This window comes from Aotus nancymaae, unplaced genomic scaffold (assembly GCF_030222135.1).
Source record: "Aotus nancymaae isolate 86718 unplaced genomic scaffold, 86718_ANA_hifiasm-v0.15.2.pri h1tg000012l, whole genome shotgun sequence".
Taxonomy (NCBI): domain Eukaryota; kingdom Metazoa; phylum Chordata; class Mammalia; order Primates; family Aotidae; genus Aotus; species Aotus nancymaae.
The window spans coordinates 50,106,567-50,130,975 of record NW_026988423.1 but is presented as its reverse complement, the minus strand read 5'-3'; the positions used below and the strand labels follow the sequence as shown (position 1 = coordinate 50,130,975).

At 56.6% G+C, this 24,409-nt stretch overlaps 1 protein-coding gene and 1 long non-coding RNA gene across 4 annotated transcripts in view; one reads left to right on the top strand and one right to left on the bottom strand.

Annotated features, from left to right (window-relative positions):
• Positions 1–21,960, top strand: part of COL26A1 (collagen type XXVI alpha 1 chain) — a 188,905-nt gene extending 166,945 nt beyond the window's left edge. For both annotated transcript variants that reach the window (XM_064375342.1, XM_064375341.1), the window contains exons 5-13: positions 4,604–4,760; positions 8,459–8,557; positions 9,805–9,960; positions 10,111–10,194; positions 11,960–12,003; positions 14,122–14,157; positions 16,235–16,285; positions 18,817–18,901; positions 20,323–21,960. In XM_064375342.1, coding sequence (XP_064231412.1) covers positions 4,604–4,760; positions 8,459–8,557; positions 9,805–9,960; positions 10,111–10,194; positions 11,960–12,003; positions 14,122–14,157; positions 16,235–16,285; positions 18,817–18,901; positions 20,323–20,483 — 873 coding nt within the window. In that variant the 3' untranslated portion in view covers positions 20,484–21,960. The remainder of the gene's footprint in view (positions 1–4,603; positions 4,761–8,458; positions 8,558–9,804; positions 9,961–10,110; positions 10,195–11,959; positions 12,004–14,121; positions 14,158–16,234; positions 16,286–18,816; positions 18,902–20,322) is intronic.
• Positions 1,112–23,403, bottom strand: LOC105715031 (uncharacterized). Of its 2 annotated transcripts, XR_002478896.2 has the most exons (4): positions 23,301–23,403; positions 7,977–8,106; positions 2,340–2,412; positions 1,112–1,389 (listed from the first exon to the last, which is right to left on the bottom strand). It is a non-coding gene; the product is annotated as an uncharacterized LOC105715031 (long non-coding RNA). The 2 variants fall into 2 exon arrangements; XR_001106946.2 differs by lacking the exons at positions 7,977–8,106; positions 23,301–23,403 and adding an exon at positions 2,894–3,031.
• Positions 23,404–24,409: the final 1,006 nt, after the last annotated feature.

The following is a 24,409-nucleotide window of genomic DNA, read 5'->3' as shown; positions in this document are numbered from 1 at the left end:
CTGCGCCTCAAGGGCTGGAGGGAGGGACGGCAGTGCGTGGGAGGAGCCCAGTCCAGGATTCCCATCCTAGCTCCACCCACCTTGGCCAGCCCCTCCCTCTGGATGCCAGTCAGACGGCCTGGAAAACGAACATTGGAGTCGCTTCATTTTGAGGCTGGTCCAGAGTGGGTAAGCTCAGGCAGCTCGCGAGTGGGGAGCTGGGGGTGGTAGCTTGGGCCTGGGGTGTGCAGAGAGGGGGACACTCTGCAGCCCCCCTCCTTTTGACAGTTATCTGCATTTCTAGGTAGGGGCTGGGAGACTCCTATCTTGACTCCTCCGTCTTGTCTGGGGCACCTTCCAGCTGCCCACCTGCTTGGTGCATGCCCACGTGTGTCGAGAGGGCCACTAGGAGGGTTTATTTATTTATTTATTTATTTATTTATTTTTGAGACAAGGTCTCACACTATCACTCAGGCTGGCGTGCAGTGGCATGATCTCAGCTCACTGCAAACTTCACCTCCCGGGCCAGGTTCAAGTGATTCTCCTGCCTCAGCCTCCTGAGTAGTTGGGATTACAGGCGTGCGCCATCACATCCGGCCAATTTTTGTATTTTTAGTACAGACGGGGTTTCACCATGTTGGCCAGGCCAGTCTCGAACTCCTAACCTCAAGTGATCTTCCCGACTTGGCCTCCCAAAGTGCTGGGATTACAGGCGTGAGCCACCGCACCCGGTCCCACGGGGCGCTTTGATGGTCGGAATCAGAGGGCCCTGAGAGGCAGTGGCCTGGAGAGGGGAGAGGACACCAGCTGGGTTAGTTGCGAAGACAGCCCAGCAGCACCAGAGGCGTGCTGAGGTCAGGTGAGCCTGCAGGAGCCGGGACACAGAGCTGGGTTTTCAGCTCAGATCAGAGGCTCAGGGTCAGCCAGGGCAGAGGCCGGGATCCCAGCAAAGTGAAGGCAGAGCCAGAAGAGGAGCCAGGTGGGCAGATCCCAGACAGGAAAAGCAGCAGTCAGGTGGCTTGTATAAAACAGCAGCAACCCATGGAAAGTGGGGCTTCTCCCTTAGACAAGAAGTTGGCTTTGGTATGTCGGGAAGGAGGCAAATGAGAGAAACCTGGCTAATGGTGGCTTATTCCTTAAGCGTATTTACTGTTTATTCAACAAGAAGTTCAGGAGTAGAGGTGATCTCGGGAATGGTTTGGTGGCCAAGGATGCCAGGCTCTCTGCTGACTTCTCAGTGAGTTGGCTTTTATCTGCATTGGTTGATGCCTCATGATGATAAAGTGGCTGCCGCAGCTCCAGGCATCACATCCTCACCTTGTGTGTGAAGGCAGGAAGTGGAGGGTAAGGCAAAGCACCGAGTAGCCTCCTTGTGTTTCATGAGCCTGTGCTGGGCTATGTGACGACCTCCTAGTCGAAAGGGAGTTAAGAAACTGAGTACCTGGCCAAGCAGAAAGGGATTGCTAGGCCTGGCTCAGGCCAGTCCTGATTCCTTTCTGGGCCACATGCACAGAGACTCAACAGGGAGTTTTGGAACAAGGGAGAAAGGGGCAGCAGGGGCCAGGCAACCAGCAGAGTCCACTCCATCTGCACTCCCCCTGGTGCAGACCTAGGAGCCGGTCCAGGATTTCTGCCACCCTCTGTTCCTGGGACGGGCCAGCGGGCAGAAGTCCTGTCGGGCCCCAGGGAATTCCTGCCTGCCCTCCCTGCTCCTGCCCCGGGCTTTACTCTCTGATTTCATGGACCACAGACAGCGCACAAGAGCCAGAGAGGCCTCGGAATCCCGGCAGTCTTCAGTGCAGAGGGCAGTGCCCCGGCCAGTCTGCCAGGCTGCAATGACATCATCAAGGCCACTGTCCCCCAAGGCCGTAGCCTGGTTTTCTTGGGCTGGGTCCCCACGCCCACAGCTGCCTGCCCGGGTGAGCTCATGCCTGGGCAGAATTGGGAGCAGCTTCTCCAGGTCAGCCACAGCCAGGCCAGGAGGGCTGAGGCGTTGGCCAGGGCAGATCCCAACCAGGGCCCCTCTGCCCAGGTCTGCGTGCTCTGTGGGCAGGGTTGTCCCGGTGGGAGGTGCCCCAGGAAGGAGAGAGCTAGGCCTTTTGTACTGGCTGGGAGGTCACTTCAGGGGAGACCGGAGCTTTGCCCAGAATGGGGAACTGCCAGGGCATGCCTGCAGGAGCCCAGGGCGGGGCCGCTCCCCAAATCTCTCCCAAGCTCAACCGTGCTCCCTCTTCCTCCACCCCAGCCTCCCCTCGCCCCCTCTCACGGCCCCCTACCTCCTCCTCCCAGCCCTTGGGACCACTCCCTGTTAAATATGGCCATCCCCCAGGATACTGCAACCCAACCCGCCCCAACTTAACCATCCTCACTCCCAAACCGGCCTCTCCTGTGCCCTTGTTCCACTGGGGGTGTTGCTATTTCCAGCAGCCAGGCCTGAAAGGGGAGAGACACAGCCAGCGCAGTGGCTCACACCTGTAATCCCAGCACTTTGGGAGGCTGAGGCAGGCAGATCACCTGAGGTTGGGAGTTCAAGACCAGCCTGACCAACATGGAGAAACCCCGTCTCTACTAAAAATACAAAATTAGCCGGGCGTGGTGGCGCATGCCTGTAATCTTAGCTAACTCAGGAGGCTGAGGCAGGAGAATCGCCTGAACCCAGGAGGCGGAGGTTGCGGTGAGCTGAGATCATGCCACTGCATTCCAGCCTAGGCAACCAGAGTGAAACTCTGTCTCAAAAAAAGAAAAGAAAAAGAAAGGGGAAAGACACTCCAGCCTTCACCCCACCTCCTGCCCCCAGCCCCGGGAGCAAGAGCGCCTGACAGTCCTCCAAGTCCCCTGTGCTGGCCGTCCCGGGCCCCTTCCATCATGTGACCCGGCAGCTACAGTCTCCCTGCTCCTCCCCAGAGCCCCTAACCTTGGCTGTGGCCCATCAGCTTCTCCAGGGATGCCGGCGTCCGGGGCAGGAATTGGAACCCGTCCCTCCTCCTGGGGATTCTGGGGGTCAGGAGACTGGGGTCCACCCTTCATTGCTGTGTGATCTGAGCCAGCAGCCCCCACTATCTGCCTCCACAAAGCTCAGTCGGGGTGGAGGCGGAGCTGTTGGGAGAATAAACTGCGGTTTGGAGGATGAGGCACCGCGTGGGGCCCCGGCCTCACTGCCCATTTGCTGGGTGATCCCGGGCAAGTCACTTGCCATCTCTGAGCCTCTGTCTCCACCTCATTTGTGATGTCTCCACAGTGACCCTCCCGGTTTCATGGACCTTTACTCTCTGGCTTCATGGACCAGAAAGGGGAGGGGCTGAAAGAATTGGCCCTGGGGAGTCAAGGTGTCCTGGCCAGGCATCCAGGTCGTCAGAGGGCCGCGTCCCGCAGGGAGGTCGGGGGAGAGCCCATTCTGCAGCCCACAGCAGGGCCTGAGCCCAGAGGGCCCAGCTAGGAGCCTGGGTGCAGGGTCAGAGCCCTGAGCAGCCTCGGAGCGCGCCCTGGGGACACACCTGCTGGGGAGGAGCCCAGAGCAGGCCACTTTGTCCCCAGATCCCAGGACTGTCCCCCAGGCCCAGGGGCACTGCAGAACTGGTGAGGAGGCTACTCAGGGAGACCATCTGCCTGTGCACCGTGGACCCTCAGCCCAGCCCAGCAGGTCCCTGACGCCCCTCGGCCCCGGGGCCCACCCAGGTTCCCAGCAGGAATCTCCACCCACCCTGAGCCCATTTCAGGCACACAGCACCCCCTGCCGGCCTCTTTGGGGACAGCAGGGACTCACAGGGCCTCTGAGTCCTGGCTTTCAGGGGGTTTAAATGAAGGAGAAAGTCTCCGGGTCCTAGGCTCTGGGTCTCCGCCGCCTTTGACTCCTGCGTCACTCAGGGAGAGACAGATGGGGCTGCCCTGCAGGCTGGTCCCAAGCAACTGTGGCTACTTTTGTTTTTCTGGAAAACCTTCTAAAGATCACGTGCCATAAGGGATGTATTTATACCCACCCTTCTTCTCTCCTATCTCCCTTTCTTCCCTTCCTTTCTCTCTCTTCTTTCTCTCCTCTCTCTCTCTCTCTCTCTCTCTCTCTCTCTCTCTCTCTCTCTCTCTCTCTCTCTCCTCTCTCTCTCTAATAGATAGGGTCTTCTTGATCTGTTGCCCAGGCTGGATCACAGTGGCACAATCATAACTCACTGTAGCCTTGAACTCCTGAGCTCAGCCTCCTGAGTAACTGGGACTGCAGGCGTGTGCCACCACGCCTGGCTAATTTTCTTTATTTTTTTGTAGAGACGGGGGTCTCGCTGTGTTGCCCAGGCTGGTCTCAAACTCCTGGCCTCAAGTGAGTCTCCCGACTCAGCCTCCCAAAGTGCTGGGATGACAGGCATGAGCCACTGCTCCTGGCCAGCACAGGGACTTTGAAGGTGTCTGAAGGGCACTGCTTGAACCTGAGGGTCCAGGAGGGCTTTCCTGATGTGAGGAGGAGGATAGGGCTGGGAGGGAGAGCACCCCAGCCGCGGGTGAAGTGCTCCCACTAAGGAGCGTGACGGGACACACGCAGAATGGACAGCTGCAGTTCTCATGGGTGCACATGCGTGTCCCCCCTGGTCCGACTGGGACCCGACTGTGACCCGACTGTCTGCCTCGTTGAACCCAGGTCCTCCTGCTAGAAGCAGCAGAACGGCCCTCAAGCCCCGACAACGACCTGCCGGCCCCCCAGAGCACCCCGCCGCCTTGGAACGAGGACTTCCTCCCCGACGCCATACCTCTTGCTCACCCGGGGCCACGACAGAGAAGGCCCACGGGCCCAGCCGGTGAGTGAGGGCTTCAGAGAGGACAGGCTGGGGCAGCCGGAGGAACCTTGGGCACGGCCTCCCAGGGCCTCCCGAGGGAGGCCACACACGCAGCTCTCTGGTTCCTACATGCCACGTGGCGTTTTGAAAAATTAAGCTTAACTGTTGAAAACTGGGGAATTTCACCTAAAAGCTGGGATTTTTAGTTTCTCTTAAAAAGTAGGGCCATCTGGCCAGGCTCAGTGGCTCACGCCTGTAATCCCAGCACTTTGGGAGGCCGAGATGGGTGGATCACCTGAGGTCAGGAATTCGAGACCACCCTGGCCAGCATGATAAAACCCCGTCTCTACTAAAAATACAAAAATTAGCTGGGCGTGGTGGTGCATGCCTGGAATCCCAGTTACTTGGGAGGCTGAGGCAGGAGAATCGCTTGAACCCAGGAGGCGGAGGTTGCAGTGAGCTGAGATTCCACAATTGCACTCCAGGCTGGGGGACAAGAGCGAAACTCCATCTAAAAAACAAACAAAAAAAAAGGGAAGTAGATCGTCTGGGGGGAGTAATGGCTCACACCTGTAGTCCCAGCACTTTGGGAGGTTGAGGCGGGCAGATCACTCGAGGTCAGGAGTTCAAGACCAGCCTAGGCAGCGTGGCAAAAGCCCTGTTTCTACTGAAAATACAAAAATTAGCCCGGCGCGGTGGTGCATGCCTGTAATCCCAGCTACTCCTGTGGCTGAGGCACGAGGATTGCTTGAGCTGGGGAGATGGAGGTTGTAGTGAGACCCAAGACCGTGCCACTGCACTCCAGCCTGGGCGACAGGAGTGAAACCCTGCCCCCCCCCAAAAAAAGTAGATGATCTTGGCCAGGTGCAGTGGCTCACACCTATAATCTCAGCACTTTGGGAGGTTGAGGTGGGAGGATTATTTGAAGCCAGGAGATCGAGACCAGCCTGGGCAACATAGTGAGATCCTGTCTCTACAAAAAAAATTATAAAAATAAAAATGAGAGAATTGGCCCTCAGGACCGGCCGTCCCGCGTGGAAACCGCCGACTGCTGTGGAGTCGCGGTCGCCAGTGCAGGTCCAGTCCAGGCCGTGCAGTTTGCTGCAGTCCCCACCATTCCCTGCTGTCTTACATCTCAGCTACTGCCCCTTGGCTTCTGCACTTAGGACCCCCAGCCCAGCCTTCTGGGTTTAATTTTGCAGTATTCTGCCTGGCCAGGGAGTGGGAAGTTACTGCCTCCCACCCCTTTCTGGGGTTTGCTGTCTGAACACTCTGGCTGGAATTGGAGGACGTCTACCACCCTGCCTTTCTGCCACACTTTTACAATTTAATGTAATGTAATTTAATTTTGAGACAATGGCTTGCTCTGTCACTGAGGCTGGAGTTTAGTGGTGCGATCATAGCTCACTGCAACCTCCATCTCCCAGGCTCAGGTGATCCTCCCACCTTAGCCTCCCAAGTAGTTGGCACTATGAGTGCATACCACCACACCTGGCTTTTAAAAAAATTTTTAGTAGAGATGAGGTCTCACTATGTTGCCCAGGTTGGTCTCAAATTCCTGGCTTTAAGCAGTCCTCCTGCCTCGGCCTCCCATAGTGCTGGAATTACAGGCATGAGCCACCACATCCAGCCTACAGATACCATTTTTCATCTTCACACAAAGCTTGGAGACCTTGAGGTTACAGGGAAGACACCTGAGGCTCAGAGACGTTAAGTGACACCCCTGCGGTCACCCAGCAAGCCAGCAAACCCGGGGCATTTTGCCTCGATGATTCTCTGCCCTTAGAGCCCTTTGGAGGGGGCACTCTCCCTCTTCCCTCCCTGTCTCCCATCTGTTCTGTGTCTATTCTGATGCCTGGCTGGGGAGCAGGGCCAGAGCAGGGAAGAGAGATGCGTGACAGAGGTGACCTCCAGTGGCCAGTCCCAGGGCCGGGGAAGAAGAGGCGGGCATCCTGCTTTCTTCAAAAGGGACTGAAGGCTTCAGGAGGAGGGTTGAGCTCAGGTCTTCTATGGGAAGGGCGACATCTCTCACTCTGGCCCCATGGCCCACCCCTCGAGCCACTGTCCCTGAGGTCTCATCCCCAGAGTGTTACCCCATGCCTACATCTTCAAATCTTTCTTTGGGGTTGGAGGAGGAGGGGGCTTCCCATCCCACCGGGGACCCAGGGCCCCCAAAGGGGATTCCTGGTGTTGGAAATAGATGCTCAGTGCCACAAAGAAAAATGAGCACTGAGACAAAGGATCTGTCAGCAACGTAATTTTTACTTCCTGGACTGCAGGAAGGATACTCTCAGTAGTCATTGTGCCACGAGAGTACAACGAGCAAAGGAACACACGCAATTTATCCCTTGTGCATCTGGGGTTGTCCTTACTTCTGTGTCTGACCTCCATTGGCGGGAGCCAGACCTCACAATCTAAACTAAAACCTGATTGGCTAACAACTGAAAACTTTTCTAAACAGGTAAAAGCAATGGCGAGCTGGGACATGCCTGTGAGCACATCCAGCACAGATATCTTGGTTAAAGTACAAGGACGTAGAATGTACTACGTGCCTGTGAGCATGGCATGTCTCACAGCTACATAGGATAGGGCTTAACAAAGTCATTAGCACACTTATTCTTTAACAAGAAAGGAAACTTTAAAAAGAAACTTTTCTACTTCCCACACTGAGCGAGACCGCTCCAACCAGGGAAACTGCAGTTTCAAGAATGGCCACCAGGTGGGGCACACACCCCACACATGGTGACACCTGCAGCCAACCTGGATCCCAGAGAGCAGGTGGGGTTCTTGCCAGCCCAGCAGCCCCCAGTCAGGCCCCCCCGACCGGGTCACAGTCCCATGCAGCCAGGGTGCAAGGAGCCCTAAGACTCAGCGCAGTCCTTCATCAAATCAGCAAACATTTTTTTTTCTGAGATAGGGTCTCGCTCTGTAAGCCAAGCTGGAGTGCCATGGCATGATCAGAGCTCACTGCAGCCCCGACCTCCTGGGCTCAAACCATCCTCCCACCCCAATCTCCCCAGTAGCTGGGGCCACAGGCACGCGCCACTACACCTGGCTAACTTTTGTATCTTTTGTAGAGATGGGGTCTCACTATGTTGTCCAGGCTGGTCTCAAACTTCTGGGCTCAAGGGATCCTCCTGCCTCGGCCTCCCAAAGTGCTGAGCAGACATTTTTGCGCATCCTGTCTGGACCAGAGGGAGAAAGGACTGCGTCCCCTGGCCACACAGCAGGCCTTACCTCTCCATCACCTTGTCCGCCCTTGGGGCATGGAGACCTGGAGCTGGGAAGATGCGTCCTTCAGGACCTCCTGGGGCCTCCTTGGAGGCCATATTGGGCAGCGTTTTGCCACAAGCCTGGTTCTTGACCCCTAAGCAGAGAGACAGTAGGGTGTGAGAGAGGGATTTGGAGTTAAGCAACTTCAGCTGCGGCCTGGCTGTGTGACTTTGGGCAGGGACCAACCTTCTCGAGCCTCAGTTTCCCCACATTTAAAATGGGAACGAAAGCAGTTCTTGGTATCAGTGATGTTCACACGTGCAAAACTCGTTCGTAAGTTGTAAAACCAACAACTGCAAGGTGGTGTGAGTGCCTTTGCCTGTTTGGGGAGTCCCAGGTAGGCGGGGCTCCTGGGGGAAGGTGCGCCGACTGCCCAGGTGTCCAGGCCTCGAGCCACTTGAGGCTGGGGGTCCACCATGTTCTGATGCCCTGTCTCCTCTCCCCAGGCCCCCCGGGGCAGACAGGACCACCAGGGCCTGCAGGGCCCCCGGGCTCCAAAGGTGACCGAGGCCAGACAGGAGAGAAGGGCCCAGCAGGGCCTCCTGGTAAGAAAACCCCCCACACACGTGATGTTGTCAACCTGTGGAAGAGGCTGGGCTTCCTCCCCTACCCCAACAGGCGAGGTGTCCCACGCACCCACACCCCTGATGCTGGGGGTACAGGAAAAGCGGGGTCTTTTTTTAAATTATTTTTTATTTTTTTGAGATGGAGCCTCGCTCTGTCATCCAGGCTGGAGTGCAGTGGCACAATCTTGGCTCACTACCACCTCCGCCTCCGGGTTCAAGTGATTCTCCTGCCTCAGGCTCCCCAGTACCTGGGACTACAGGCATCCGCCACCATGCCCGGCTAATTTTGTATTCTTAGGAGAGATAGAGTTTCTCCAGGTTGGCCAGGCTGGTCTCAAACTCCTGACCTCGGGTGATCCATCTACCTTGGCCTCCCAAAGTGCTGGGATTACAGGTGTGAGCCACTGCGCCAGCATTTTTTTTTTTTTTTTTTTTGACATGGAATCTTGCACTCTGTCGCCCAGACTGGAGTGCAGTGGCACGATCTAGGCTGCCTGCAACCTCCACCTCCCTGGTTCAAGCAATTCTCCTGCCTCAACCTACCAAGTAACGAGGATTACAGATTCTCACCACCACGCCTGGCTAATTTTTCTATTTTTAGTAGAGACAAGATTTCACCATGTTGGCCAGGCTGGTCTCGAACTCCTGACCTCAGGTGATCTGCTTGCCTCAGCCTCCCAGAGTGTTGGGATTACAGGCGTGAGCCACCACACCTGGTCAAAATAGGGTCTTCAGAGGGCTTCGGGTACAGGCATGAACATTGAGGCTGTCAGGGGCCAGGAGCTGTTCTCAGCCATTCAAACACCTCCAGAGACCACCCTCCCAGCTCCTCCTGGGACCTGCAAGGGAAGGACCCCGGGTTCAGCAGATACAGGGCCAGCCCAGGATGGTGGCTTATACTTGGTGTCCCTGCCACAGAGCTGCAGTCCCTGGGAGGGACCAACAGGCCTCTGGCCAGAGCCTTTGCTGATTTCACTGTCCCTGCCCCCCTCACCCTCCCCAGCTGCCCCCAAGTGTGCCCTCTGGACTGGGCTGGGAAGGGGAGGCCATTTCATTTACATCCCCGGACACTCCCCAGGAAGACGGTGGATCGGAGGCCACCACGGACTGGCTGTGTGCCCCTGATCAACCCCGTTTCTTTCAGGGCCTCAGTTTCCCCATTTGTGATGTCTCAGCCACCCGCCAGGCTCTGGCCGCCACAGTGACTACTCTTTTCTTCATTTCAGGGCTCTTGGGGCCTCCAGGGCCCCGTGGGCTTCCTGGAGAGATGGGGCACCCCGGCCCCCCAGGACCACCCGGCCCAGCAGGCAGCCTGGGCCCCTCACCAAACAGCAGCCCCCAGGGCGCCCTCTACTCCCTGCAGCCACCTACAGACAAAGACAGTAAGTGTGGTGCGTGGGGAGCCAGGGTCGTGACAGTATCTGCTTGCGGGGGCTGCAGCGGGGCCCAGGCTGCCTGGCTCAGGGCTCAGTGCCCCCCAGCACTGCCAGCTCTGCCCCGCCAGAGCCCTGGCCACTCTGCTCTTCCCACAGATGGAGACTCAAGGCTGGCCTCTGCCATCGTGGACACAGTGCTGGAGGGCATCCCAGGACCCCGGGGTCCCCCCGGCCCACCAGGTAAGTGAATGGTGGGCTGGCCTGCGTTGAGGACTCCAGTTCCCCAGGGCTGGGCCTGAGCCAAGGGGCCTCAAAGGGAGCTGGAGGCGGGCCGGGGGTCCATGGCTTCCTGACAGTGCTGGGGACTGGGTCTGTCCCACCCGCCGTGTGGCAGGAAGTGAAGCCCCTCATTTCCTGGTGGCTGCACCCCTGGAGGACTGGATGCATGAAACCCACATGGTTCTGCTGGAATAAGATGGCTGCATCTGCCTTTGCATGGGCCACAGTGGGACACACGCTGGGGCAATGGGGTCAGGACAAGGGTGGCAGGAAGTCACTAACTTTGAGGCAGAAACCAAGGGCCTGGGGACTCAAAGGGGCCGGGACCTGGCCGTCAGTCCTGGCCTGACCTTCCATTATCCACGTTCCTCACTGGGGGAGGAGTGCAGGGCTGACCACCTTGCCCCTCTCTCCCGGGAAGGGAGTCATTCATTCATTCATTCATTCGTTCCTCTGTGCATCCCACAAACATTCATTGAGCGTCTGCTACTCCATGTGCTGGACAGTGATCTAGGCTTCCGGGACACCTGAATAATCAAAACAAACGTCACCGTGACACTATCTTTCTAGTGGAGGACAGGAATGTCATCCTAAATCCGTGACTTCCATAGGATCCGAGAGCTACAAGGGAGAAGCTGGGGCGTGGCGGGGAGGCCCCATCAAAAAGTGACATTTCAGCAGATGCTCTAGGGAGGAGAGGGAGTGAGCTCGGAGGGTACCTGGGGGCCTTCGGGTGACAGGCCAGGTCTCAGGAGAGCTGGATAAGGTCCTGATGTTTGTTCCTCCGGAGTGCCTGTCCTCGCATGCCCTCTCCAAACCTGCGAGCCGGGCCATGCTGGACAGCCCAGCCCGGGGCTCCCTGCGCCATGGGAGGCATGGGCCCCTGCAGGCCTTGGGAGACTGAGGCCTCACTCTTCCAAGCAGGCTGGAAACTAGTCATGAATCCTTCTTTCTGAGCTGGGCACACACACGAGACCCAGCCTGGTCCTCTGGATACTCCACGGCCCATGGGGGAGACAGACTTGTAAACCTCAGTGGCCGTGGACGGTGGCTGGTTTACATAAGGGATTTGCCTAGAGGAGCGTTGGAAAGCTGGGAAGGCTTCCTGGAAGAGGTGATGCTCTGTGACAGACTAGTAGGAAAACCAACACGAAAGGGTTTACTGGAAAACTGGAGGGATAGGGAGGCTCCCGGAGGAAGGAACAGCTTTAGCAGAGACGCCAGGAGGGTGTCCAGCTGGGGCAGGGAGGGTGGGAAGGGGCCAGGCTGAGGACTTCGGGAAACCTGAAAGAGACTTAACTGGGCTTGCATTTTTGAAAGCATGCTCTGAGGGGGGTACATGGAGGGTGGAAGGTCAGGAGGCTGCTATGGTAACCCCGGCAAGAGGGATGGGTCCCAGGTACCGAGGCGGGCCAGACCTGAGAGATGTACGCGGACCAACTGGCTGGGGCGTGGGGCCGGTCTGGACGGACTTCCTCCGGATTTGGGAGGACTCGTGGACGAGGCCCTGGGAGGAGCAGGTGTGAGAGCTGTGGGCAGCCAGTGGATATGGCTCTGGGCCCCAAGGATGGAGACCTAGTTGGGGGTGGGGTGCCTCCCTCCTCCCTGCCATTCATTTCCAAACCCTCCTTTGCTGCCCATGGAGACAGATCCAGAACGTGCTGGGGTGGGGGGCTGGGGGCGCCCCTCTCTGGCCCCAGATGACCAACTGTGACTCTGCCCACAGGTCCTCCCGGGCCACGAGGTCCCCCAGGACCACCTGGATCCCAGGTAAAGATTTTGCCATTTTAGGTATGGTGTGGGAGGCATCAGGTGGGGGTGATGCTGTCTCCCTAGAGGAGAAGAAGCACCTTCTTACCAGCAAGAGTCACTCAGGAAGGAGCCGGTCGGCCTGGCCGGTGAGATTTTATTTTGTTTTGTTTTATTTTTATGATTTATTTATCCATTTTTAAGACTCAGTCTCACTCTTGTCCACCAGGCTGTGATGCAATGTCGTGATCTCAGCTCACTACAACCTCTGCCTCCCAGGTTCAAGTGATTCTCCTGCCTCAGCCTCCTCAGTAGCTGAGATTACAGGTGCCTGCTACCATGCCTGACTAATTTTTATATTTTTAGTAGAGACAGGGTTTCACCATGTTGGCCAGGCAGGTCTCGAACTCCTGACCTCAGGTGATCTGCCTGCCTCAGCCTCCCAAAGTGCTGGGATTACAGGCGTGAGTCACTGCGACTGGCCAATTATTTTTATTGCTTTTTTGAGACAGAATCTCCCTCTGTCACCCAGGCTGGAGTGCAGTGGCATGATCTCGGCTCATGCAACCTCCGCCTCCTAGGTTCAAGAGATTCTCTTGCCTCAGCCTCCAGATTAGCTGGGACTACAGGTGCCTGCCGGCACACCCAGCTAATTTTTGTATTTTTAGTAGAGACGAGGTTTCACCATGTTGGCTAGGCTGGTCTCGAACTGCTGACCTCAAGTAATCCACCTGCCTCAGCCTCCCAAAGTTCTGGGATTACAGGCATGAGCCACCATGCTTGGCTGAGATTTTAATTTTATTAGCAGCAGCAACTCTTTGCTGACTATATCCTCTTCCCGTTGTGTCAGGGAGGTGTTAGCATCACCCCCATTTCACAGATGAGCTAACTGAGTCCCAGAGAGACCAGATGCTGCTTGAGGTTGCACAGAGGGTGCAGGCAGAGCTGGGCCAGGTCACAGAATCTCCACCTCAGCCTCTCACCCTGCCCTGAGAATTGGCATGGGGAGGTGTCACCCCAAGCTCGCTCTGCCTCTGCAGCTGTGTCAGAAGGCAGGTAGAGCAGGCACGAAGGCCCTGAGGCAGGGAAAAGGCTCAGGTAGTGAGCAAAGGAGTGTGTGGTGTGGGATGAGGCACAGTGGGCAGGGCCTTACCTGCGGGGCCCAGGAGGGGGCTTTTGTCACAGTGGAGGGATTGACTGAGTTTAGGGAGGGCGATTCCACGATCTCATTTACATCTTTAAAGGCTGCTCTGGCCGGGCAGGCATGTGGCTCATGCCTGTGATCCCAGCACTTTGGGAGGCCAAGGCGGGAGGATCACGAGGTTAGGAGTTCAAGACCAGTCTGACCAATATGGTGAAACTCCATCTCTACTAAAAATTAGCTGGGCATGGTGGCACATGCCTGTGGTCCCAGCTACTCGGGAGGCTGAGATGGGAGGATCGCTTGAGCCCAGGAGTTGGAGGCTGCAGTGAGCTCTGATGGCACCGCTGCCCTCCAGCCTGGGGGACAGAGCAGGACTCTGTCTCATTAATTAATTAATTCTGTAAAAATAGAAAGTAGACTTGGCATGTGTGGCTGATGGAATAGGTCTGGTGCGAAGGCCAGGGAAGGCTCTAGGTTCACTCCCCGGTGTCTGCCAGGAGCAGCTGGGAGGACCAGGCAGGCATTTCCAGAGAAGGGGAGTCTTCGGGGTGGGGGGCACCAGGAGTTCCCTTTGGAGAGAGGGAGAATGGGCGTGTCGTGGTCGGCTGGGTGGAGATGTCAGGGGACAGCCGGACACGGGCCTGGGGCTCCCGGGAGCCGTCTGGGCTGACGTCAGCACATGTGGGCCCCAAGCCATCGCTGTTGGAACCGCCACTGGTTCTCTCCACACACTGAGCCACCTGCTCCCCTTTTACAGGCATCGCCCTATTTTACAGGCAAGAAGACTGAGGGCTCAGCTGGGATCCGAAGTCAATACCAGCTCCAGGAGGCTCCAGGACTGGAGGCCTTTGAGCCTGCCCTTCCCGTGCCTGCCGGGCCGTCCTCCTCTCCCTTTTTCTTCTGCAGACTCAGAGCGCAGTCGGGGGTGGCCGGAGGGCACTGGAGATTCGGTCAGGACAGGCAGGCCCTCACACGCTTCCTTTGTTTCTCTGCAGGGCCTGGCTGGAGAGCGAGGCACGGTGGGGCCATCCGTAAGTGTGAGATGGGCCAGGTGGCGGGGGTCGGGGGGCTCTGCCCTGGGCGGCCCTGCTGGAGCTCAGGCCACAGGGAGTGACTGAGAAAGGCCTGAAGTAACTTTCTGTCCTGGGGTGCAGAGGGGGTGACCTCCAGAGGGGGGTGACAGTCCTGGGCGCCTGCAGCCCGGGGTTAATGCACTGTGTAACCCAGGCCTTCCAATCGCGTGCTGTGCGGCCCGAGGCCACGGGTTAACGCGCCGCGTGACCTGGGAAGTCCCTTCCCGTCTAGAACTTCCCAGAAATAGGCTTAGACCCCCGGCCTCTAATTGCCTTTCTTGGAAACAAGAACTTGAGTCTCCCAGCCTGGCCAACATGGTGAAACCCTATCTTTACTAAAAATACAAAAATTATCTGGGTGTGGTGGCAGGCACCTGCAATCTCAGCCACTCAGGAGGCTGAGGCAGGAGAATCCCTTGAACCCAGGAGGTGGAGGTTGCAGTGAGCTGAGATCATGCCACTGCACTCCAGCCTGGGCGACAGAGTGAGACTCCATCTCAAATTAAAAAAAAAAAAGAATTTATGAGTCTCAACTCCTGCCTCTAGGGCCAAGGAGTCTGGCGCTTCCTTGACGCCCAAGCCTCACTGCAGGGATATGGGGCAGGGAGGAGGTATGGATCTTTGATGAGTACCTACTACGTGCTGGCCACAGTGGAGGTGCTCCCTTCCCCCACAGCGCATGTAAGCTTCACAGCGACCCCAGGAGATCATTCTTTATTGTCCTCCTTTGCCAAAACTGGCCACTTAAGGCTCAGAGAGGTTAAGTCACTTGCCCAAAGCCACACAGCGAGGCAGCGGCGGAGCCTGGATTTGAACTGGGGAGTGTCAAGCACCAAAGCCATGCCTCCTCCCGTGCTTGCCTAGTGACCAAACACAACATGATGGCATGCCTAGGTGCCAGGCCCTAAGCTCATTGTCCCTATTGACTAACTTCATCCTCCCAATAACAGTCTGAGATAGATACTATTACTGATTCCACTTTAGAGGTGAGAAAACTGAGGCACCACACCAAGAAGTAGAGTGACCCACTCAAGGTCACACAGTAGTAGCTGGACATTTAGATGTTACTGTGAGCCAGGCATGGTGGTGGCTCATGCCTGTAACCCCAGTGCTTTGGGAGGCCGAGGCAGGAGGATCGTTTTGAGGCCAGGAGTTCGAGGCCAGCCTGGACAACATAGTAAGACCCCCATCTCTACAAAAATATTTAAACATTAGCTGGGTTGTGATGGTGCATGCCCGTAGTCCTAGTTACTCAGGAGGCTGATGTGGGAAGATCACTTGAACCCAGGAGGTAGAGGCTGCAGTGAGCCATGATCGTGCCACTGCACTCCAGCCTGGGCAACAGAGCAAGACCCTGTCTCAAAAAAATCAGCTGGGCAGGGGGCTCATGCATGTAATCCCAGCACTTTGGGAGGCTGAGGTGGGTGGATAACAGGTCAGGAGTTCAAGACCAGCCTGGCCAACATGGTGGAACCCTGTCTCTTCTAAAAATACAAAAAGTTAGCTGGGCATGGTGGTGGGTGCCTGTAATCCCAGCTACTCTGGAGGCTGAGACAGGAGAATCGCTTGAACCCAGAGGGCAGAGGTTACAGTGAATCAAGATCGCACCACTGCACTCCAGCCTGAGTGAGAATGCGAGACTCCGTCTCAAATAAATAAAATATGTGACTTTGAAGCTGGTATTACCAGCCCCGTGCTAGAGACAAGTAGCAGCCCTTCGAGGCAGGATACTCAATGCTGGAGGGGCCCAGGGATGAGCTTGCTGGGTTCCCACCCAAGTCTCTTCTGCCCCAGAAGCAGAGTGTAACGCCTAAAGCCAACCCTGGACCCTTCCCCACCCATGCCAGGTTGTGCAGGGTGTGTCCTGGAGCCGTGGCCTACCCTGCTTGGCTCACCCCAGGGTAGGAGTCCCCTGGACCCAGCCCACGCCTGCGCAGCCTGCCCCTGACTCCCTGCAGGCCCCGAGGCAACTGGAGAGGGTGGACAGGCGCCCCCACCTCCCGCGCCGGTGCTGACTGTGTGACTTGCTTCTTAGGGTGAACCTGGCATGAAGGGGGAAGAAGGAGAGAAAGCCCCCACTGCGGAGGTAACTATGCCTGCCGGCCACGTTCCCTCCCACCTCCTTGGCCGTGAGCACCGTCACGGGAGGGCGGGTGTCCCACAGATCTGCACTGACCCTCAGCCGGCCCTGAGCGGGTGCTGGGCCACCGGCTGTACGAGGTCCCTGCCCTGAGGCGTTCACAGCCCCGTGGGGAACTGCATACAGCAGTGATTGCAAGAGAATGAGATGGTGGCTGCGGGAGGAGCCACAGAGCGGGTGACTGGTCTTTGGGCGGCTTTCCGAGACAGAGAGAGGAGTCACAAACCTGTAGAAAAGACAGTCACCCTGGCAGAGGCTTCAGGCTGAGGAGTCCCTCTCAAGGGACCGGGTCCTCCCATGAATGGTGTCTGTGGCCACAAGGTCAAGGCGTTGGGGGACTGACGGAGACGGGGCTGCTGGATGTGGGAGAGGATGGATGGAGGAAGAAGGGCTTGCAGGCTGGGAATCTGAGAAGAGAAGATTGGAGCAAGCAGAGGCTGGGGCCAGGGCGAGGGGGCAGCGGGGGCAAGGGCTTGGCCGTGGGGACCCTCAGCTTCTGGGAGGAGGAGGGGAAGCTGGGGCTGGGGTGGTGGATGAAGGGGAGGAACGGCTAATCTGAGGTCCAGAGTCAAACGCCTCCCCTCTGCTGGCCCTGAGCTGGGTGCTGGGCCAGCAGGTGCACAGAATCCCTGCCCTGAGAGGTTCACAGCCCAGTGGGGGGCACAGCTGAGGGCAGCAGTGATTGCAAGAGAATGATAAGGTTGTTGCATGGGGGTGCCGCTGAGGTGGGCAGGGGAGGCCTTGAAAGCTAAAACCAAAAGTGCCTGAGAGGGGCTCCCACTGGGGGTGTCGGAGCGGGGCGGGCTAAGCAGCTGGAAGGGCCAGGCTGGGTCCGGGGCACCTTCAGGAGGTCCTTGAAAGACCAGAGGAAGGGAAGAGGCTGGAATCAGGGCAGCCTTGCGGGGTGCAGGGGGCAGCGAGGTGTAAGAGGTGAGAGGGACTGAGGCATGAGCCCAGATACGCAGGTCACTCACAGCGGGACTCTGAGAGGTGACTGCAACCCCTCCCTTCCATAACAGCAACCTGCCCTGGCACTGTGGTCATGCCTGTAATCCCACCACTTTGGGAGGCTAAGGGAGGAGGATCACTTGAGCCCAGGAGATCAAGACCAGCCTGGGAAACAGAAACATAGCGAGACCCCATTTCTTAAAAAAAATAAAATAAAAAATTAATGATCCAGGTGTGGTGGCATGTGCTTGTCTTCCCAGCTACTCAGGAGGCTGAGGCGGGAGGATCGCTTGAGCCCAGGAGGCTGAGGCTGCAGTGAGCTATAATCGTGCCACTGTACTCTAGTCTGGGTGACAAAGCAAGACCCCTTCTCTAAAAACTAAGAAAAAAACAACTGGGGGTGGGAGACTAGGCAAGGGATAGCAGGGGCTGGGGGATGGAGAGGGATAGCGTTAGGAGAAATACCTAATGTAGATGGCGCGGTGATGGGGCAGCCAGCCACCGAGGCACGTGTATACCTGTAACAAAGCTGCACGTTCTGCACGTGCACCCCAGAACCTAAAGTATTATAATAATAAAACAACAGCAGCCACCATCTGTGGCTTAGGAACGTGAGGCTCAGCCAGGTCCTTGGTCCCCTGCTCCTTCCCTGAGTTGGACACGACACTGACATTCCCATCCCAGACCCTGTCATGGGCTCAACTCCCCATGGCCTTTGGTCTCGTGGTGGGCAGACCTCTCTTCTGTAATCCAGTGGGACACTTTTTGGTTTCCTTTTGTTTCATTTTAAGTGAAATTAATCTGAACATAAGACAGATCTGTCAAGTTACACCAGCAAAAGGCGCGCATTCTGCTGCCAGCTCCCGGGGCTGGGCAGGCTGGGGACAGCAGTGGCTTTGTCTCTTCACCATCACGTTTCTTTCCAGAGTGGCCTTGACACCTGCCTTCTCAATAAGTCAGCACCCTGTCTTGGCTCATTCAAGTGTCTGCATGCACAAGGTCCTCTGCCTGTGTGTAGACCAGGTCCCTGAAGTGTAGACGCCGCCATCACGCCAGCCTGCCCACCGGCACTTTGTGAAGTGGTGGCTTCCTCTGCTGTCTTTCTTGCCTGGCGTGGTCACACCAACCCTCCCGTTTGCCTGCTGTTTGGTGGCGAGCTCTCGGTTGGGCATTCAGGGAAGGAAACAAGCAAAGACCCTCCCACTTCCAGGCCCTGGGATAGGTGCTCTGCCCTGGTTAGGGCATTTTCAGAGCCTGCTGGGGAAGCAGCCAGCCAGCCATGGTGGAAGGAAGAGCCCAGGGTCAAGGCCGACGGGGTGGATCTGCAGTGTGGATTGTCTGCTTTGCCAGACTGCGTGGCCGTAGGGAGGTTGCCTGTTCTCTCTGTGTTTCAAGTTCTATGTTTGTGATTGGGGTTTGAAGCCCTGCCTGGTGCATAGTTGATGATGTTCAGCCTATGATCACTTGCAGTGTGAGGGTGTCGGGTGGCAAGAGGCAGGCTCTGACCCTGGACGTTTCCTCTCTGCCAGAGTGAGGGGGTCAAGCAGCTGAGAGAGGCCCTGAAGATCCTGGCAGAGAGAGTCCTCATCCTGGAGCACATGATTGGGGTCCACGGTGAGCAGTGACCAGGACCAGCAGACTGGGAACCTCCCTCCTCTCCCTCCCCTCCCTCCCTGCTGCCCTCATGGCTGCTGCCTCAGGTCTCTGGTCTCCCTCCCTTACTCCTAGTCCAACCTGCCCCTCCCCTGCTCAAAGACCCTCCGTGGCTCCCTGCTGCCCATGACGGACTTCCAAGTGCATCAGCCCAGTTTCACAGACCCTCCCTAGTACAGCCACAGCAAGCAGAGCACTGACCAGCCATGTCAACACCCCTCCCACCTCCATGCCTTTGCTCAGGCTGTCCCTCTGCCTGGTGAACAGATTGCCACTTTGAGACCTGCTCCAAGATCTGCCTCTGAACCTTCTCTGAGCCCTCCTTTTTGTCCCTACGGTGCTCTGGGGAGCCTTCCATTCCATGATGGGATGGTGTTTCTGTGACCTCTGGGAGTCCCCCGTGCAGAACAGTGAATGGTGCCTCTGCACGGCCTGAAGTATTTGTTGGAGAATGCATGGGTGAATGAATGAGTGAATGGACAGGTGGGTAGGTGTGGGGGGGCAGTGGATGAGTGAATGAATGGCTGGTTGCCTGGCTGAATGTACAAATAGGTGGATGCATGGATAGATGATGCATGAATGGTTGAATGGACAGGTAGATAAGTGGATGAGGGAGTAGATGGGTAGATGCATGGATGAATGAATGAACGGGTGGATGAATGGATGAGTAGATGGGTGGGTGAATGAGTGAATGGATGGATGATGGATGGACAGATGGACAAGTGGTTGGGTGAATGACTGAATGGATAGATGCATAGATAAATGAGTGGATGGATGGATGGAAGAGTGGGGAGGTAGGTGGGTAAATGAGTGGATGGATGGATGGGTGGATGGATGGATGGACAAGAGGGTGGGTGAAGGAGTGAATGGATAGATGCATATATAAATGAATGAGTGGATAGATGAATGGATGGATGGATGGATGAGTGAGTGGACAGGTGGATGGGTGAATAAGTGAGTGAATGGATAGATGAATCGATGAATGAATGGATACCTGGATGGATAGGCAGGTAAATGAGTGAATGAATGAATAGATGCATAGATGAATGAATGAGTGGGTGGATGGATGGATGGATGGGCAGGTAAATGAGTGAATGAATTGATAGATGCATAAATAAGTGAATGAATGAGTGGATGGATGAATGGGTGGATACACAGATGGATGAATGGATCAATGGACAAGTGGGTGGGTGAATGAGTGATTGAATGGATGGATGCATGGATCCATGAATGAATGAATGCATAAGGAGCTGAAAGCCTGTGCTGCCTTGCTTCTCCACGCTAGACAAGAGCATCTCTCCGCGGCCATGTACCATGATCAAAGGTGCCCCCAAGTGTTCCTAAGGCTCTACCTTGACTCCACCCTCCTTCTCCTCTTCCAGATCCCCTGGCCTCCCCAGAGGGAGGGTCTGGCCAGGATGCCGCCCTGAGAGCCAACCTCAAGATGAAGAGGGGTGGCCCCCAACCCGATGGGGTCCTTGCTGCCCTGCTTGGACCCGACCCTGGACAGAAGAGCGTGGACCGCGCCAGCAGCAGGAAGTGAGAGCCCACTGCTCCTAGACACCCTGTCCTGGCTAGAGACCCAGCCCAGAGGCCTGAGCGGCTACTGGTTCCTGAAGACACTCCTGGGGGACTGGGCTCCAGGCATGGATGACTGTGAGGGCCTGGGGGACTTTGGGGACAGATAATGCCTCCAGGGGCAGAGTCCGGAGGGGGCAGCACCCTCATCAGGGTGCTGACCCTTCTCTGGCTTGTCCCCTCCTCCCCTCCCCCACCCCCCACTCCCGGCTGGAGACGGGTCTGGGTGGGCTGGCTGCTGGGAATGAGAATAACCCTAATACCCATCATTTATTGAGTCCTGGCCACAACTGGCCCTGTCCAGGTAACTTTCCTTATGTTGTCTCATTATTTAACCCTTAGGAGGTAAGCTTATTATCCCCACTTCATAAGGGGACTGAGGCTCGGATGGTAGAAATAACCCTTCCTCGGTCACCAAATCACGGGTGGCAGGGGCCGGATTTGAACCCAGACCCCTCAGTTCCTGAAGCCGTGTTCTCTTGACCCTGCCAGCTTCCCCTCTTCGTGAGAAAACTCAGATAGGGAGGGTGCAGGGCCAGGATGGTTCCTTGAGGCAGGCAGGGCTGCAGGAGGCTGGGTCTGCCAGCCCAGGGGGACAGGCAGGGTCCTGCAGGGCCTGGGGCTTCCCTTACTCAACACCCTTCCCCACTGGCTGGGGGGTAGCCTGGCCTGCAGCTGCTCTCAGAGGCCCGGGAGACCCTGAATAAGCCACTGCCAACCACGAGGACTTGAGGACCATGAGAGAGCAGCACTGGGGGTCAGGGGCCCCCCACACCAGATCGGCATCACCGGCCAATGCCTCCCAGTCTCGCTGAGCCCACCGACCCTCTCTGGGTCCATCCCATCCCTGAGCCAGAGGAAGCAGCATTTCATGAGCATGTCTATCAGAGGTGGAACTTGCAACCTCTGCCCCACCCCCCAAGTCCGTCTCTCAGGGGACTCTGTAGGTTTGCTACTTTTGCATGGCACAGCAAGGTCAGTGTCCCCTCTGCAAACTGCAGAGAGGGAAAGAGTCCCAGGCCCGCTGGGAAGAGATGCTTCTGCCTCCCCACCTTCCAGAGTTGGGGCCCTGGCAGCCCAGAGCAGCTGATTGGAGCCCTCAACGCCTCTGGGGCCAGAGTCTCTGGGATCACCTCAGCCCTGGTGCTCCTCTCTTGCTGGGCTGGGACCCGGGACACAGCCACGATAGCAAACTCAGAGAACTGAAGGTGCTGGCACCACCCTGGGCGCTCTGTCTTCACAGCAGGAGTGACTGTCTCCAGCACTCTTGCTGCTCCTGTTCTGCTATGGTCTGGTCCCTCTGGGCCCTGGGATCTTCTTCCGGCCCTTGAGGCAGGTCTGGGTGAGGCGGTCTCTGTCTTTCTGGAGGGGCGGTCAGAGGAGGGCGGGACCATCAGCCTGTAGCGTTGTTATTATATATGACAATAAAGGTGCTCTCCCCACTGTGAGTCTGTGTGGTGATAACTCTGCGGGACGCTGGTCTGCGTCTCACTGGCTGGGTGCCAGTAAAGCTGTGAGCAGCTGCAGCCAGGTCCAGGGTGACCACAGGGCCTCTGCGGCAGGGAGTTCCAGCTCTGCCCCCAGGACCTCTAGGGAGGGGGCTGGGAGTGACACGATAGGCAAGCCCCAGATTGGGGCTTATCCTGCAAGGGTTCTGGCTTTGCCCAGGAAAGAATTCAAAGGTGAGCTGGAGGTAGGAGAAACAGCTGTATTGGATGGGCAGGGTTATAGCTCGAGGACTGCTCCTAAATGGAGCATGGCTGCCCCCTAGGCAGAGAACAGCAGCTCAGGGCAGTTCTGCACCATATTTATACCTACTTTTATTATTATTATTATTATTATTTGAGATGGAGTCTTGCTCTGTCACTGGGCTGGAGTACAGTGGTACCATCTCCGCTCACTGCAACCTCTACCTCCCGGGTTCAAGCGATTCTCCTGCCTCAGCCTCCCGAGTAGCTGGGCTTACAGGCACACACCACCATGCCAGGCTAATTTTTGTATTTTTAGTAGAGACTGGGGGTCACCATGTTGGCCAGGATGGTCTTGATCTCTTGACCTCTGATCTGCCCCCCTTGGCCTCCCAAAGTGCTGGGATTACAAGCGTGAGCCACCGCGCCCGGCCCTATACCTACTTTTAATTGCATGCAGATTAAGGGTGGTTTATGCAGAAATTTCTAGAAAAAGGGTGGTTATTTCTGGGTCATTGGGTCTTTGCCATGGAAAGGGGCCGTGGCTCCTGAGTGTCGCCATGGTGATGGCAAACGGACATGGCACACTGGTGGGCGTGTCTAATGGAAAGACGCTTCCTCTCTGTCCCTGTTTTAGCTAGTCCTCAATTTGGCCTGGTGTCTGAGCCCTACCTCCAGAGTCAAGATCTGTTTCTTACCTCCAGAGGGTGAGGGAGGCCCCACCCTCAGAGGCCATCTCAGCCCTCCACCTAACCACACTGTCCCTAAGCTGGGCCTGGCCCCCAGCTCTGAAAGAAGGTGAGTTAAGTTGGAGCGGCCTCAGGGCTCTGGAAGGAGGGACCCCGATCCTGCCCCATGCTCCTCTCCAGGCCTGGGGTCAGTGCTGTGTCAGTGACCCCAGGGAGGCCCATATACCCTGAAATAAGTCCCAGGTACGACACAGAGACCCAAACCACTGCTGAATCACCATGTGACCTTTGCAGGTATTAAGCTCCTGCCCTGGGTGCTAGTCTGTTCTCACTCTGCCAATAAAGACATACCCGAGACTGGGTAATTTGTGGTAATTTATAAAGAAAAAAGTGTAATGGACTCACAGTTCCATGTGGCTAGGAGGCTTCACAAGCGTGGTGGAAGGGGAAAGGCAGGTCTTACATGGCAGCAGGCAGGAGAGAGAATGGGAACCAGGCGAAAGGGGTTTCCCCTTACAAAACCATCAGATCTCGTGAGACTGACTGACTCACTACCGCGAGAACAGTATGGGGAAAACCTCCCATGATTCAGTTACCTCCCAGCAAGTCCCTCCCACAACACATGGGAATTATGGGAGCTACAATTCAACGTGAGATCTGGGTGGGGACACAGCCGAACCATATCACCCTGTGTCCAGTGCCCAGCTACAAACAGAGCCCTGCCCACCTCTGCCTGGAGCTTGAAATCCTATAGAAAGGGTGAGCGTTAATTAAACACCAAACCAAGCCAGGTGCGGTAGATCACACCTGTAATCCCAGCATTTAGGGAGGCCAAAGTGGGAAGACTGCTTGAAGTCAGGAGTTCAAGACCAGCCTGGGCAACACAGCAAGATCCTGTTGCTACAATTTTTTTTAAAGTTAGCCTGACGTGGTGGTGGCTTATACCTGTAGTCCCAGCTACATGGGGACTGAGGTGGGACGATCACTTGAGCCCAGAGGTTAGAGGCTGCAGTGAGCCATGATTGTGCCATTGCACTCCAGCCTGGGCAACAGCACATGATCCTGTCACTAAAAAATCAACATGAAAAAGCACCATAGCAATCCTGTGGAGGACGGAGATGATTCCAGGCTGCTCTGAGAGTCCAGAACCCAGAGACCAAAAGGGCAGGGAGACCAGGGAAACAGAAAGAGAAGGAGGGAAGGAAAAACAGAGACAGAGAAAGAGGGCGAGAGGGAGAGAGAGAAAGACAAGAGACAGAGACAGAGAGATTGTCTGCCTGAGCTTCATCTGCCTTTATTTGCTGGTGAATAGGCAACACGTTCCTTAAGTTGGAGCCTCTTCTTCCAGGCCCCGTTGACTCTGGGAAGCTTCCTCCAGCCACCTGGTCCAGGGCCCAGCAGGCACAGCTCATTCAGCAACCAGGGAGACCCGGGGGCGCAGGTGCGTGAAGTCAAACCCTGGCAGGAATCACTGGGCAACTGTCCCAGGCAGGGAATGTGCGTCTGTTTAGGCT